We start from the raw sequence: 16,276 nt of genomic DNA on the forward strand, positions 1-16,276 counted from the left end.
GGCATGAGCTTAGTTTGCTTATACCTTGGCCCTGCTTTGCCAGTGCTGGCAAAGCAGGGCCTGTGTTGCGCATGTGTTGGCAAGTTTTGATCGGCACGTCCTCAGCTCGTCACCACTTTGAATCCGCTCATCATTGCTCTATACGCACTCAGTGACGCGCCCTCCCGCAGTTTCACGGGCAGCTCGACTGTAGGCAGCGACTGCGCGCACAGGTTGAGATGGAGGATTTAAAAACTCCGGAGCGATTGTTCCACAAGTCCTCTTTCAGCATCAGCAGTCTGCTGTGGAGAAGAGAAGGGATGGTGGATGACCAGGACTCGCCCTCTTCCCCTTCCCTTCATTCTGGGAAAACTTCTCAAGAGAACTTTGACAGCGACAAAAGCTGCGAAAACTCCAAACTAAACTCTAAAAAGGATATAAAACCTCCGAAGCGAGAGGAAAATAAAAGGGAAGCAAAGACAACAGAAGAGGAAGAAAGCGTCAAACCCGAGAAACCTCCTTTTAGTTACAACGCGCTCATCATGATGGCGATCCGCCAAAGTCCAGAGCGAAGGCTGACGCTCAACGGCATCTACGAGTTCATCATGAACAACTTCCCTTACTACCGACAGAACAGACAGGGGTGGCAAAACTCAATCAGACACAACTTGAGTCTGAACAAGTGTTTTGTTAAGGTGCCGCGGCACTACGATGATCCCGGTAAGGGCAACTACTGGATGCTGGACCCCTGCAGTGACGACGTGTTCATAGGCGGCACGTCTGGGAAACTCCGGCGCAGAGCCACGGTCAGTTCCAGGAGCAAACTTGGTCTGAAGAGAGGAGGGGGAGGGCGACTGATGGCCCCCAACACGGCAGCCAGTGTGACATTAGCCGCAGCAAGCTCGTTTTACTGGCCGGTGCCGCCGTTCCTTCCTCTACAAGCACCGGTGCGCGCTCATGTCGGCCCGGGGACCTACCTGCGCGGCCAGCCGCGCCTGTCCAACCACGCTGCCTCGGTAGTTTCTCATCAGGCTCGGCTGAGTGCAGCAAGCTCTGCAGACGCTGACAGGTTCGTGCGGACGCGCCAGGAGATGTCCTACATCGGAGTCAGCTGCGCGCAGTCGCGGCGCCATCAAATCGGCTCCGCCTGCGCCTCCTTCTCCGCGACGTCCATCCCCGCATGCACCCTGCCTTTGTCGGACCCGTGCTCATTTAACATGATCTCCGGACAGGCCAGCTACTTTTACTCCCATCAAATACCATGCGCAGCAGCATTTAGTCCATGTCCAGAGGAGTGCGGTGCTTCCAAGACTGGACAACTTTTATCCAAGAGCGGGCACTCAGAACGGGGAGGATATTGTACTGACTTTTCAAATTACTGCCCTCAAGTCAGTTCAAGCCCTTCTTTTGGGATATAAAATATGAGACTATAAGAAAAAAAAATAACATCAATGTAGCATTCATAAAAAACTGAAATTGAAGAAATAAAAGATCAACTCAACCTAAACTGACAAGTGTATGTCTGCTGAAAGTTTTGCTATGAACGAATAACCTGCGAAAATGTTAAGTGTTATAGTAAGATGGAAATGCAACTCGAAGATTATTAATGCCAGGCAATATGTTGTAAATAAAGCAGTCTCTTGGTGCTTACACTACTTAAGTTGTGCCTCAGTAACCGATTACGCACACCTTTATCTTCAAACAAAATTATATTTAATAACAGTATAAATGAGCCAGAGAAATTATCTAAAAGTAGAAAAATAACTAATAGTAAAACACTTTATAGCTGAAACATACATTGTTATCGTTTATTATGTGTTATTATTTCCCACGCATTCGCTTGGATGTGTTCGAAGTTTGGTGTGCAGTTGTCAAGAAATGTTCATTTCCAGGGATTCCTTTCTGCTCAGCGACACATTTCAGGTGTAAATGCTGTTTGTAAAGGAGTACGGGCTAAATGTAAACTCCAAGGCAGCAAGAAAATGTCTAGTTCAAAGAAAAATAATTAAATTAGCCCAAAAGAGCCAAAACAATTGTAAAATTAAAGATTGCTGATCGTATAAACATTATGAAATTTAAAATTGTTCATTTGCTGCACTTATTCGGTTTCATCGTTGTTGCAACAAAACAAAAAACTATATTGCATTCCTAGTTTAATTACTTTACATGTAATTAAACGATAAATAATGCATTTTAAATTGTGTTTTCTTCCCTCCTCATTAAAGCCTTATGCTGTTGTTGATTGTTCCTATTTGGCTTCGTTATTAAGCGTTTCACTCTGGAGATTTGAGCCGGCAAAAGGGAAACAGATGGACTAAATTACACGTTTAAAATAACATATGAATATGCAGCCTGTAAGTGGAAGATTTGTCTATTATTATTATTATTATTATTATTATTATTATTATTATTATTATTATTATTATTATTATTATTATTATTATTATTATTATTATTATAGTGTTAGATGTCGTTGAAACTGTGAAGAGATTGTAATCAAACACGACATTTCCAGTGGTGCAGATCTTCTTGATCAGTATTTGGCTATGTTCTTTCATCACTGCCTGTTAAACTTTCCCTCACCTTCCCTCCGCCGCCGCCCATCCTCCACAAATTAATACAAAAAAACCAAATGAGATCTTTGGGGAAACAGATTAGAGCACCTCTCCCTGGACGGCTGCCTCGTCTTTAAACAAAAGCTCTTTTATGTAGAAAGACATCAGCCCGTCAGTCACAGTCGCTCTGTGGTTAAAGCAGACGGATCTGGATCAGGTAACATCACTGTTGGCAAACTCGCTGTCTAGGTAGATGCAGGCGAATATTTTCATTAGTGGTATGAGTAATTGTGGCGGCGGGGAAAAAGTGAGGAGGACAGAGGTGGGAGTCAATAGGCGTAAGCGGTGTTTTGGTTGCATAAGGAGATGTAAGAAGATCTGGTTTCTTCTAATCACCTTCCTGTCACGGGTCTCATGAAAAACATAAATACTGAGCTAATTATTGTTTCACGAACAGAGCTTGGTGCTGATGTCTGTGCTGACAGGGAATTGAAAATGACAGTGATACCAAATTGCAGACACTTTAGAAAGCTGTTTCTGGTTCTCCTTGCACATCAAAACTGCAAATTGTTTATGTTGCGTTCTGGAAGGCGCAGGGGGATATGCTTCACTCTAATTGAAAATGTTTTAATAACGCTTTAGCGTTTTTTACGGGGTTTTTTTTGTTTGCTTGTTTACGGTAAAATCTCTTCAATCTTCTATTGCAGTCTTTTATAAGGGTTACAGAAAAAAAAGTACACAGTTCAAAAATGGTGCACAAATAAATAATTTTAAAGTAGGGCGTGCATTCTGTGTGCACGTATTTGGACTGTGAGTGACATAAAACCCCATGCAGAAAGTCATTGGTCGGGATTCAAACACCGGACTTTCTTGCTGCAAAGCAACTGGGCACACTGCTCCACGTGCAATCATTGAGAATTCAGTCTGCTCAAATTCAAATCAAATCAATGCTTCCAATTACATAGATTCCAGCTTCATCCCAGTTCTAATGAAGCCAAATTGAGATCATTGTGCAATTTCAACTGGTAAAAAGTTGTCTAGTTAATAGACTGATTTTTGCAGCAGCACCACCCCTCCCCCCTGCCCAACCTGAAAAGTAGTTCATCATGTTTCTTTTTTTTTCTGCAGATAACCAGTTTTGAAATTAATCCTACATGATTTCCAGGTTGTGTCATATGTTGATAGTTCTGCTGAATAAATCTTTGTCTGGCCCATCTGATTTAATGCTTGTTGCTCTCTTAATTAGGCAGCTGAAAAGTGTTTCCAGATTAGCTTCTGCTGTCCCATCAGCTGTAAGGTAACGCTGAGTTCTCCACATCTTAAGATTTGAGTCTCTTGGCTCTGGTGCCCTTGATAAAGGTATAGAACCGTGCACCCTGAAAATCAATCCCACACACTCACCTCCCTCTGCAACACACAGTCTGCCTTTATCCGCAGTAAGTGATTTCCTCAGGTAGATGTGTAACCTTTGGAACAAGGTGGGTGGGTTGTGCACCCATAGGCGTCTGTCTGTCTCTTGCCAGAAAGCCAATCTCTTAGTGTCTTATTGCTTCACCGTAGCATACATCCCCATTTCTCTCACTCTCTCTAACAGACACACTCACATTCACGATTTCCTGTTACTCTGTTAAAGAGCATAACAAAGGCTTTACTGTTTGTATTGCAGTATCAACCTAGCTGCTCCCTCATCCTTATTTATTTCCTCTGGGTTGTTCATAAGCAGAAAAGGTTCATTCTGAAACATGTCCTCACACTCGAAAAATTAATCTCAGCTAATACTTAAATAACAGCCCTTCTAGGTCTTCTACCAACCTGAGACAAATCCATGTAGTGACTTTAGAACATAAAATCTAAAGTAAGTGTCACAGAACTTAATTGCCTGAAGTTATGTTTGGCACATTGCCCAGCTACAAACAGTTAACAGTTTCTTTCGTATGTGAAATCGTCCTGAGAATAGATGAAATAAACTTCTGACATAAATTCAATTAATTTTCTGTCATCTGTCTGAATGTATGTTGTAATACAAAAGTCGTGTATTTGTTTCACTCTGGATTGTTTTTATTCCCCCCGCCCCCAGTGTTTGGGGCAAATTCTTGTTTATCTCTAAAGCTCAGCATCAAACTCTGATTTGTTTTTTCTTACATTTTACTTTAGAAATCTTTGTCACTTTTATTAACCCCTCTCTAAAGATCTCTTAAAGTCAAATTCATCTTTTGTTGCAATTTCATGATGTCCCACTGAAAATAGAGAAATTCAGCTTTTGATTCTGAACATCTTTTTATAATTTTTAACATGATGGGGCACAATATAGTGCCTTGCAAATACCTTCATACGACTTAAAAAGATTTGGCATGAATATGTATTCAGTCCTCTCCACTATTTTACTAACAAATTAAATCCAGTCCTACCCGATGTATTCAGACTAATAAAGACTACCTGCATGCAATTTAACCTCAAAATAAATCCAGCTGTTCTGTGACGATATTGGAGGTTTATATGAGAACACTGGTAAGCAGCATCATGAGGACCAAGGGGCACAGTGGACAGGTCAGGAACAAAGTTGTGGAAAAGGTTAAAGCAGGGTTAGCTTAGAAAATAATATCCCAAGCTTTCAACATCTAATAAGAATTTGCTCAACCCATTATCTGAAAATTAAATAACTAAGGCACAATCATGAACTTACCAAAACTGGCAGGTTGGGAAATGAGGTCAGTAGTAATCAGAGAGTAGCCAAGAGGCTCTGGAGGAGTTGCAGAGTTTGACAGCTCAGATGGGAGAATCTTTCCACCAAACAACTATTAGTTGTGCACTCAACACATTAGCTCTGTCTTTTACACAGTGACAAAAAAATACATTGTTCTAAAAAAGCCATTAAATGGCATTTTGTGGTTTGCCACAAGCCATACGGAAAACATAAAAAACGTGGAGAATGCTACAAACAACACCAGAATTCAAAACTTTAGAATCAGTGAGGGTCAATCCAACTGACCAAATATGGATATTTACACTTGAAAATATTGTATGCTACCACATAACGAGTTCAACCAGTCCTTCAAAACTGTGCTACTAAACACACTAGTGAAATGAGGACAGAAGAAAGCATAAGAAAGAAGCCACATGACACTGACTATGCAAAACAGAATGGTCAAAGATTCTTGTTTCTTTTTGTTCAACTCTTATTAAATGTACAACAGTGATTTGTTTTTCCCTCCTTTAGTTATTAGTTTACATTCGTTCTCCGCTAAATAAATGTACTCAAATTCAAGGCTGATGAATAAATTACAATAAATGAAGTCACTGTTGTAATTTTCAAAAGAAAGAAATTATTTGTAGTAGTAGCAGTAGTAGTAGTAGTAAAGTACATTTGAGCGTTACCAGTCGAAAAACAATTTAGTTTCATCATATATGCGATTAATGTGTAAAAAAGCAACGCCTGTTATTTAATAACTCAAAATAGCCCAAGTATATAAGAAGAACATCCACATTATTATTGAAACATTTTAAAACATTTGTCGGGAACCAGTGAGAAATACACGAAATAAAGTTTAATTAAAAAAAAAAAAAAAGAAGAAGAAGAAGAATTCTGTTTGAGAGAGAGGCCATCTGCTGTATGTAACCCGGCAGTTATACCAACAGCTTCGAGCGCGTATTAAGTAACCCGGAAGTGACTTCAAACACGCGAGTCAGTCCGTATCGTTGTCGTTACGAAGCTACCGGTGGAGATAAGCGCTGTGTGTTAATTACAAAGACTGACTCTATAGTCTATCAATAATGTAAGTATAATTTATAGCAAGTCGTCTTTAGTAAAATGTTATTGTTTTTCTAACAGAACTTGCTATGAGTAGTAACTTCTTGCAGCTAGGCTAATGCTAATGAAGTTAGCCTTTTCAGGACAGAGGCTAGTTAGCGCGACTGAATACTGGTTGTGTTGTTGGGTGAGCTAGGTCTTATCTACGTAGCTATTACTGTAAATAAAATTGGCTGATCTTGTACAACGAATTTTATTTCATTATCTTTTACTCAGATTAAGGCAAAGAGTAAATATATCTAAATGGAACGGTACATCTCTATTCAGTCAACCTGTAGTAAGCTCAGTTAATGCTGGAAAGGGACAGAGAATTCATGTTCATTTTTTAGGTTTAAGAGCTAAAACAAACTGCTTTACACAAAAAAGCAACTTAAAAATAAAACACCGTCAGAAATAAAATTTGTGTACGTTGAACATTAAGAGATGTTTTTTTTTTTAAATAGCCATTTATAAAGCCTATTTTCTGGGATAATGTAAAAACTGGACACAAATGACATTGCCCAAAATGCAAAAGGTAACACAGTGATAGAAGCACACGAGAACGAGAGAAAAGAAGAAAATGGGCAAATATTGCTGCTGATATTTCATAAATATATCAACACAATATAAGATTTTGTAAGATTAGTATCGTAGAGAACTGTAAGGAATATTTGTTCTGTGTTATATTCTGAATATTGTGAGTGGTGAGAATTTGGAAAATAAAACTTAACATTTGTTTATTCATCCATTTGGATAGAGTTCCACGTCAGCAGCAGATACCAAACCCTGACGTAGAGCATTGTTCCCAGAATGCTTAAAGTTGCAGAGGTCGCATTGGCAAACAGAAGAAAATGTGGATTTTTTTGTCTTCGATATTGTGCAGCCCTATAGTGATCTATGCAAATGACAGTGTATCGATGGTTCATGATGTCAAAGTCCTTTTTTCTATTTCCAAAACTAAGAGAATAAAAGCATTTTAAAATCATAAAGGACAAATTGTTGTTGGGGCCAAAGGGATGGTCAGGGTCATTTTTTGTTTTCAGCGTCATGTCGTCCACTTCTTGTCACGTCACCCTGGTGAACTTTTTGGTCCCCTCTGCATGCCAATTGATTGGTCATAGGTGTGTTTGCACAAAAAACAGCCCAACTACTCAACTTCCAGAAGCCTCTTTTTAAGCTAGAGAGCTGAATGGATAGTTTTGAGGAGCAATTCTCTGAGCCCACGAGGAAGTACGTACTGTTGGATCAAAACACTGAACTTCCCCAGCTCGTTTCTGGTCCCACTGACGCATTCTGTTCTTTTTCTGTTGTTTTTTGCTAACAGAAAATATAATTAAATGTTTCAGCTCATCAGTTATTTCCTCCACCTCCGAGTTTGTGGACTTATAATAGTTGATGCTCTCTGCCATGACTGCTGTGTTTATTATACTGTTGTAAGCCACACCTGTGACAAAACCCCATGACATACACTGCAGCAGGAGGGTTTCACAGAAACTCTGCTCGGTGTGTCTTGTGGACCTCGAAGGGTGTTTGTAAAAACGTATGTCCTGCCACCACATGACCGTGGTTTGACTTTTCGACTTTGATTTGGCCATGCTGGGCCTTTTAAAGTATGTTTTATTTTACCAAATTAGTTACTCTTGGTGTTTAGGCATTAGGCACATTTAAAAATATGCTGAACGAATATTATGATATTATAAAATCTATAGGTGTATCAGTTTTTCATGAAGGTCTACCTGAGAAGCATGACTATATCAAGTTTTCTGAGTTGGTCTGAAATAGCTACTACTGTGTGTTGTCCTTTGCAGGAGTCTGTTAACAAAGCCCAAATCGGAGATGACCCCCGAGGAGCTCCAAAAACGTGAGGAGGAAGAGTTCAACACCGGGCCACTGTCGGTGCTCACCCAGTCGGTGAAGAACAATACTCAGGTCCTCATCAACTGTCGCAACAACAAGAAACTGCTTGGAAGAGTCAAAGCCTTTGACAGGTACCCAGTGACTCACAAAACAGGCCCCCGGGTACAAACTGTGTCTGCTTAAAAATGTTTAAGGATTGTGCAAGAACTGCAGAAGTCTAGGGATAAAGGTGTTTGAGTGTGAAGAAAAAGCTTGTCAACGTAAAGCCAATTTAAAAATGGAGGAAAAGCTGCCAGTAAATAACCGTTGAAGACTTTGTTTAAACAAGATTATGGAACATAATCTAATCTCTAGTTTTTCTTTAGAAGTGCTTAATGTGCAGAATGTATATTTCTCTTGGTTATTTACCTTTTTTTGAAGAGTACAAATTTGATATTAGCTTGTATATTAATGAGGCTATTTGCTTCTGTGGGAATTTCAATGTGCTAATTAACATGCTGCTCCTACCTTACAGTTGCTTTAGTACATGGGTGGTGCATCTTTAATTTTACACCATAGCTCTTTGTGTTTTTCATGCCTATTAATATTACTTGTAAGTGATGGGAAGATGTCAGAGCCTTCTTCTGCCATTTTATCAGTATTGTGCAGCAACAGACTAAATATCATGCTATTTAGCTGAAGAAAACATCAAACATTGTTGCTTTCTCTGCCCTCTCAGCAAAGAGGCTTTAAACTGTAGGGATTTTATGAATTCTGAATTTTATGAATCTTGCTTAATTTTTGAAGAGGATGTCTTTACACTCTGCGTCTAATCTGTCGTTTTAGGCATTGTAACATGGTGCTGGAGAACGTGAAAGAGATGTGGACTGAGGTTCCCAAAAGCGGAAAGGGAAAGAAGAAGTCAAAGCCCGTCAATAAGGACCGCTACATTTCTAAAATGTTCCTCAGAGGAGACTCTGTGATTGTTGTCCTGAGAAATCCTCTCATCACAGGAAAATGAACTTTAAAGGGTTCCACCTGTAGGAAGGTTTTGATATATTTTCACCCTTTTTTGTTTTTCCTTTTTGATGTTGGATGTTGTGGATACTGTTGAGACAGAAAACCTGTGTTGACAACACTGTGTCTCAAGAGGTTAGGTGCAGCATGTGCTGATTATTTTGATTTGTCTTTTTCATTTTGATAATAAAAATAATAGATAAATGCTGAAGTTGTTGGTGTTTATCTTTTTAGTTGACTCTTCTTTCTCCATCAAAATGGGTTTATTTAAGTTAAGTGTCACCTTGCTCTTTCAGAGTTCATAGCATCACATAAATGCATTAAAACAATAGCGAAAAGTTATTTTTTCCCCTCCAGGGTTCTTACCCACCTTCTCCCTATTTTCTTCCTCACTCCGCTGACAGCATCTTGGGTGTCGGGCTTGATTTCAGTCTGCAGCGCTCAACATGCGACAAACTGCCGTTTAAAGGCCCGCTGCATTATTGATGAGACCAGATGTGCTGACTGTCACTTCACACCCTCATCTCTCCATTTCAGGCTGTTCCTCTGCCGCCTCGGCCCCTTTTGACCACTTTGTTAATTGGCCTAATAGCTCAACAGCTAGTGTCACTTTACTCCTCTGGCAGTTGGCGTCTAACCTCCACGCTTCGGTGCTCTCAGATTCAGTGGTTGAGTGTAAATAAATAAAACGCTCGTGTATTTTAAACCTTTTGAGCATTGATTGCTGAATTGGTCTTTGTGTTGGCCCTGTTTTATCTGGAGGCCTTTTATTTAGGACCTATATGTGTCCACAATGGGGCTGCACAGTGGCGCAGTTGGTAGAGCTGTTGCCTTGCAACAAGAAGGTCCTGGGTTCGATTCCCGGCCCGGGGTCTTTCTGCATGGAGTTTGCATGTTCTCCCTGTGCATGCGTGGGTTCTTTCCGGGTTCTCCGGCTTCCTCCCACAGTTCAAAAACATGACTGTCAGGTTGATTGGTCTCTGTAAATTCTCCCTAGGTGTGAGTGTGTGTGTGAATGGTTGTTTGTCCTGTATGTTTCTGTGTTGCCCTGGGGTTGCTGGCGACCTGTCCAGGGTGAACCCCGCCTCTTGCCCAGAACGTTAGCTGGGGATAGGCACCAGCAACCCTCCCGACCCCATTAGGGACAAGGGTGATTAGAAAATGGATGGATGTGTCCACAATCAGTGTATTTGTTTCTAACAATTACATCAAGTTGGTTTTTTTCAGCTTTTTGCAGATCTTTTACCCATACATTACTGGGGTGCCCATGAGGTTAGCACCTGTAGAGTGCTAACCTCTACAGGTTCACACACATGTGTGTGAGCAATCTATCCTATCTGATTTACAGCATCCAGGTGAGGCCTGCCAGAGGGAGGACTGCATTAGTAGAGCCAGTCTGAGCCCTAGATTCAAATGCGTTGAACCCACATGACTGTCTGTTGAGGTTATGCTCACGGCAAGTCTTTGGCATTTTAGGAGATCATGTAGCATGAGCTGGGGAACAAGTTGTTGCATATGTTGCCCAAGGAAAGTTGGTAAATATGAGACTAATGTGGAATTTTCACAAGTATTGTGGAAGCCACAAAACAGATATTGTTTACGATCAACAAATATACTCATAGAACTGGAGAACGAATGCTGGCTTAATTGTTTTAATGCCATATAATATGCAAAAATGGAGCAAAATTATTTGCATCCTGAAACATCCTGAAAAAAGTGCTTAACATTTTGGAACTTCGTAGTTTGGGGGAAAATATTGCTTTGTTTTTTTAAGTGTCCAGCTAGAAAAATCTGAGTACTTTTAGAATTAAATTTGTCCATCCACATTTAACATTGAGTCAGCTAAAAAGAGCGATCCAAACCTATTTTCCTTAGAGATATGTTGTTGGAATGTAGACTTAATGAAGGCAGACCACGAGAATGTCAGAACACCTGATACTAAAACATGAGCTGAAAATAAATCTTAAAATAGACCATCCATCCATCATCATCCAATTATTCAAGGTTAGGTGGCAGCAGGTCCAGGAGGGAAACCCAGACATCATTTTCTCCAGAGAGACTATAACTCATATGCAGTTCTTCCAGCAGATTTTTGGGTCTAGTGAGGGCTCTCCTAGAAAACCTGCAAACAGAGAAGTAGAGAAGGCATTCCCATCCGACAGTCAAATCATCTCAATCCAATTAGGAGAAACAGCAGCTCTACCTGATGATGGACCTCTTTAACTTGTATACAAGGCTGAGTCCAGCCACCGCTCTGAAAGAATTTTATTTCAGTCATTTATACCCTTGTTCTTGAAATGGAGAGGGTCAAAACATAAATTGGACCTGAGCAGTGCCCACATTAGTCCAGACAGTGGTCCAGAGTAGTCCAGACTTTCCAGCTTCAGCTTAATCAGTTGTCTAGTTGGCACCTGTAGAGATGATTATAAAAACCGACTCATCCTGATCTCGTGTATGTTGTGTTTGGTGCTAGTGCTAGCTGTAACTTCACCAAATTAGGGAGATCAAGAAACCCTCAAGCTGGCAAACATCTAGTGGTCAAAGGAGTGACTAGCGAAACCTTAAATAGGCCACTCCTAAACATTTTTCTATTAGCTCTTCAGAGATGGATGTGCTGCAGTTCTTTTTTCTGTAGTTTTAGTTTAATACCAGATGTTAGGGGATGCTGATGCGTAATGTGATGATGTGGTAGAGATTGCTCATGTTGTCAGAAAGTTTCTGAGCAAGGGGTTTCTTGGCTCTACAGCCCAAATAGTAATCAGGCCAGATTGTGACCACTGAAACAAAACTCAGCCTTCTGGAAACATTAATTACTGCAAAAGATGATCTTTATACTGGTGGAGATGTTAACATTGCCTCACAGTAAGAAGATGCTGAAATGAAATCCCAGTCTGGGATCTTGCTGCATGTTGTATGTATGTTCTCTCCATGCATGTGTGGGTTCTCTGGAGGTAGTTTGATTCTCTTCAAAAAATATGTATATCAGGTGAATTGGCCTCTCTGCATTTTCCTGAGGAGTGTGTGTATGTTTTTTTTTTATGTTTGTCTCTGTGTTGCCCTGCCTTGGACTCCTGTCCAGGATGTCCCCTGTCTGTCACCCAGTGACTGCTGAAGACATGCACCAGCCCCAAGAGCCTGCATGGATAAGTTGCTATAGATAATAAATCCTTTAACAAAAGGTGAAAATACTTTTTCACACACCAGAATGATCTGCAGAGATATTTTCACTTAAGAAATAAAACCATCATCAAAACTGTACCCAAAATAGAGGAAATCCATAAATGATAAAACACTGTTCTTTACTTGTGTAAAATAGCACAAGAACACCTCAAATGTCTGTTGCTCTTAATGAGAAAATGCTATAAAATGTACTATGCCTTGTTGCACAACGTCTGGGCCTGTGTGTTACTGCTATTGTAGCACAAGTCCAAAAAACACAATAAAGCAAAACATGGAAACAAGATCAAAGTAAAGGGTGCATATTGACTCAAAAGGAGCATAAACACGTGGTCAAATTATCTACATGAATGTTCAGAAATATGAAAAGGAAAAGAAAAATTAACACTTAGGAAGGAGGAAACACTTGGCAGAATTTAGAGTCAGAGAAACAAAACAATCAGAAAACTTAAAAACAAAGGAAACAACTCTTCAGAAAAATACAATCAACGATAGAGTTGTGCTTTAAATCCTTTTATTTAAATTTATCACTACTTTATGCACGCGGTCCAAATGTTGGCTGAGCTCAGTCGATGAGAGGCACCTTTTTGAGTGACTTTATCAAAAACTGGACATCTAAAAGTTGTTTTGGGTCAAATGACACATCTTGACAATGAAACGTGAAGCTTCAGCATCCTGAGACAAACCCTGTCGAAAGCTGGTCGGGTCTATTTGGAGATGCCGGTGATAAAAACAACTTTAGGGACCTAATTTGTTGGGTATCATTGTCCACTTTCCTCAAGTTACCTCACTCATCTCAAAGACACTCAAAGAAGAAGCCGTCATCCCTCCAGATTTTGGGTGATCCACAGGCAGGAAGGCAGATGTTTTATTCAGTAGGTAAGCGATAACAGAGGGGAAGTGTGATTATGATAGCGATCGGCCATGCAGCGATACTCATCCCTTCGAGCAACGCGACACCCGGCAGTGCATCGATCGGGCTCCTGTAACCGGAGCAGCCGTCACAGTTTGTTTTCAAGCAGAGCTATGGTCCGGGTGTCAGGGCCGACGGGCCAGGTGGAGGGGCCGGCGGAAGAAGGAGGTGTCAGTTCGGCAAACATAAACACTGTGTTCATTCATCACAATAAAGTGCACAGACGCAGAGCAACAAAATAAATGACAGGGATCAGGGGTGTGAACCCCCAGAACTGGTCTCCAAACAAACACCCCTGCACCTGAGAGAGAGGGTGAAACAAGAATCAGATCATCTGTTCTTGTCTTGTTGCTGGTCTTATTCTGGCTGTTTGACCAATTAACTATGAATTACTGATGATATACCAGGCCAAAGACATAATTAACTAAGGCCCATGTTTGCCTATTAAATCCCACTTTTTAGGAGAATGCATATTTATAGCAAAAACCAAAATTATAAAAAAAATAAAATAAAACAGTCATATGTTAATACTGAAATTTGTGTACAGTACATGTGGGCTTTAAATATAGAAATACTAAATGTATCTATTCAGTTACCAAGCAATACTGCAGTCAAATACACAGTACATTTTCTTTATTTATAAGAAATCTAAATCTTTGTATCAAAATTCAGAATAACATATCTGCCCAGTGAAATTACTTGGTTTTGGTCATACCTGCTAAGCCTAAAAAAGTTTTGCAAAAAATACACACTAAATTCCCCAAATTATTTATGATATGGCATTTATGATATGGCACTAATGTTATTTTTTTGACTCATACTGTATTTACCTGTATATACTCAAGTATACTGTAACTTGTTTAATTTTTGTTAATATTCATTTCGGGTCAATATTTATTTTATTCCATGCAAAATGTTTTATGGGTGAAATGCAGTTTCAGATTTCCAATATGAATATTTGTTTATTTAGTTCTAAATTTGCTGTTCTAATTTTCCAGACATTTAGCCACAGTGTCTTCAACATGCTCTGTTAGGCTGTGGTGCCACCTACTGGAATGTAAATGTAATGTGCGGAGCTCAACGATACTTACACCCTTCACACCAATCATAGGAAGGAAAAGTAACACTTTCTTCTTTTATTTGCTCTCCTGGCTAATAGATCTTAGGTGGAGTGCCTCTTACCTCTTTGTTGTTTTTTATTGCACAGAAATTTGAAGATAGACTAGGCTACAGAAAAAGGTCCCAAGCTTTGAATGTCTCAGTTGCAGGTTACAGAACTGTGCTTGATCTGAAAATAAAAAGAATATGGCCTTACTTGAGACCTACCAAGATGTGGCCAGCAAAACTGAAAGGCTGGACGAGTCTATCTTGGAGTGTACCCAATGAAACCGGGCATATTAGATTCAGTTTATGGATGGGGGGAGCTTTAAACAGTGAAGCAGCCAAGAGCTCTGGAGGAGCTACAGAGATCCACAGCTCGGGTGTGCCATTGTTGAAATGTATGAAGGAAAAGTCCTATTTGCCACAAGCTGTCTAGAAGTTACATCAAATATTTGCAATGAGAGGACAGTGTCTTCTTCAGCAGAGACAGATTGAAGTATAAGTAGAAAACAATTATGGAAGAACCCTTTATGGAGCTGCAAGATTTAAAATATGACATCTTGCATCATGACAAAGTTTCCTACATATACTGTATAGCCAGAGCTTCAATAAAAAATTTTTTAACAATGACACAGTAGATCAAAAACTTATACATGTTTTAAAATAGTCCTGTAAAAGTCCAATTGTGAATCTGGAAATCTGAAAAGTTCAAGGGCTGTTAAACTTTTGCAAGGGACTGTACTGTCAGGAAAAACTACTGTCCTTTTATTCTGGGCTTATGCTGATTAATGCAAATCCAGACTGAGCTTTATTTCTTTAGTTGAGGTTCAATTATTTGTATTTTCTTGGTGATACACTGGCTCGGGAACGCACTGTACTCTCTTTCTAATGTAAATTAAAGTGTAGTTTGTAACAGCCTTTCCAAAAATATCAGATCAATAAAGGTACAGAGGTGAACTTTAATAGCCAAGCTTTGATAAATTCTTAATGTACCAGTTTTGATCATGTGCTGACATTCCTCCACATCCTGCAGACAAAACTGACCAACTGACGTCAAATCGTGGAAATAAAACTGTGGCAAAAAGGGAGGAGCTCAGGAGAAACCTCAGCTTACTGTGTGACTGCTTCTGATTCTTTACAGGCCACTTTCTGGGAAGAGAACCAACTTGTTGAGTCTGGGCCACCACAAATCACACAAACACATCCACACATGGGAGCAGAGACTCACACAACGGCTGGGGGTTTGTTTGAAATTCTTGGCTCAGCTAACAGGGGACATATGGCTTTTTTTAAAAATACCAGGAGTTGCTTAAGCTTGTATGTCTTAGAGTGTGCCTTTAGTGAAACTGGCCATATTAGCTTCCAGTTTGTTTGCACATGCCACACACGTAATACATTCCTTTCACATTTTTTTTCACTTCAATTATCAACAGGCATTATCTCAACACAGAGGACTGGGTCAGGAATACTATTTTATTCATTGCTGACATCTTTGTTTTCACATACCCTAATATATTTAAAAGGCTTTTAATTTTCTTAGTTTATATATCAAACTGAGATCATGTTTTTATTCGACAACTATTCCTACCAGATAGCATTTCTGTAGAATATTTAAGATGAACTTGAAGTTACACAAACAGCCAGTAGGGTGATGTGCAGTGTTTATAATGGACCAGCCTCTCATGTAATGATGCCTTCATGTGCTACTGGAATATGGGGTGCCCATTTGTGAAGGAATTGTGACAATTGAGACTGTTGATACTTTTCTTGTGCCATTAATTAAAGGGTACTTGTAATAAAGTAACATTACTATTTACAGGAAGTAAGGATGGTCGACACAGCTGTAGTTGACTCAGTGTGAGGTTAAGGTACATAAATAAAACTTTTTTAACGACCATTGTCACATTGAAG

General features: G+C 39.8%; 2 protein-coding genes across 2 annotated transcripts; both read left to right on the top strand.

Annotated features, from left to right (window-relative positions):
- The first annotated feature begins 218 nt into the window (after window positions 1-218).
- foxg1c (forkhead box G1c) lies at window positions 219-1,412 on the top strand. The gene has a single exon (XM_044119467.1). The coding sequence runs from the start codon at window positions 219-221 to the stop codon at window positions 1,395-1,397; it is 1,179 nt and encodes a 392-aa protein (XP_043975402.1). The 3' UTR covers window positions 1,398-1,412.
- Window positions 1,413-6,168: 4,756 nt separating this feature from the next.
- snrpd2 (small nuclear ribonucleoprotein D2 polypeptide) lies at window positions 6,169-9,385 on the top strand. Its single transcript, XM_044119523.1, has 3 exons — window positions 6,169-6,307; window positions 8,130-8,309; window positions 9,004-9,385. Coding segments are annotated over exons 1-3 (357 nt in total). The 5' UTR covers window positions 6,169-6,305; the 3' UTR covers window positions 9,179-9,385.
- Window positions 9,386-16,276: the final 6,891 nt, after the last annotated feature.

Source organism: Gambusia affinis, linkage group LG06, assembly GCF_019740435.1.
Source record: "Gambusia affinis linkage group LG06, SWU_Gaff_1.0, whole genome shotgun sequence".
Lineage (NCBI taxonomy): Eukaryota > Metazoa > Chordata > Actinopteri > Cyprinodontiformes > Poeciliidae > Gambusia > Gambusia affinis.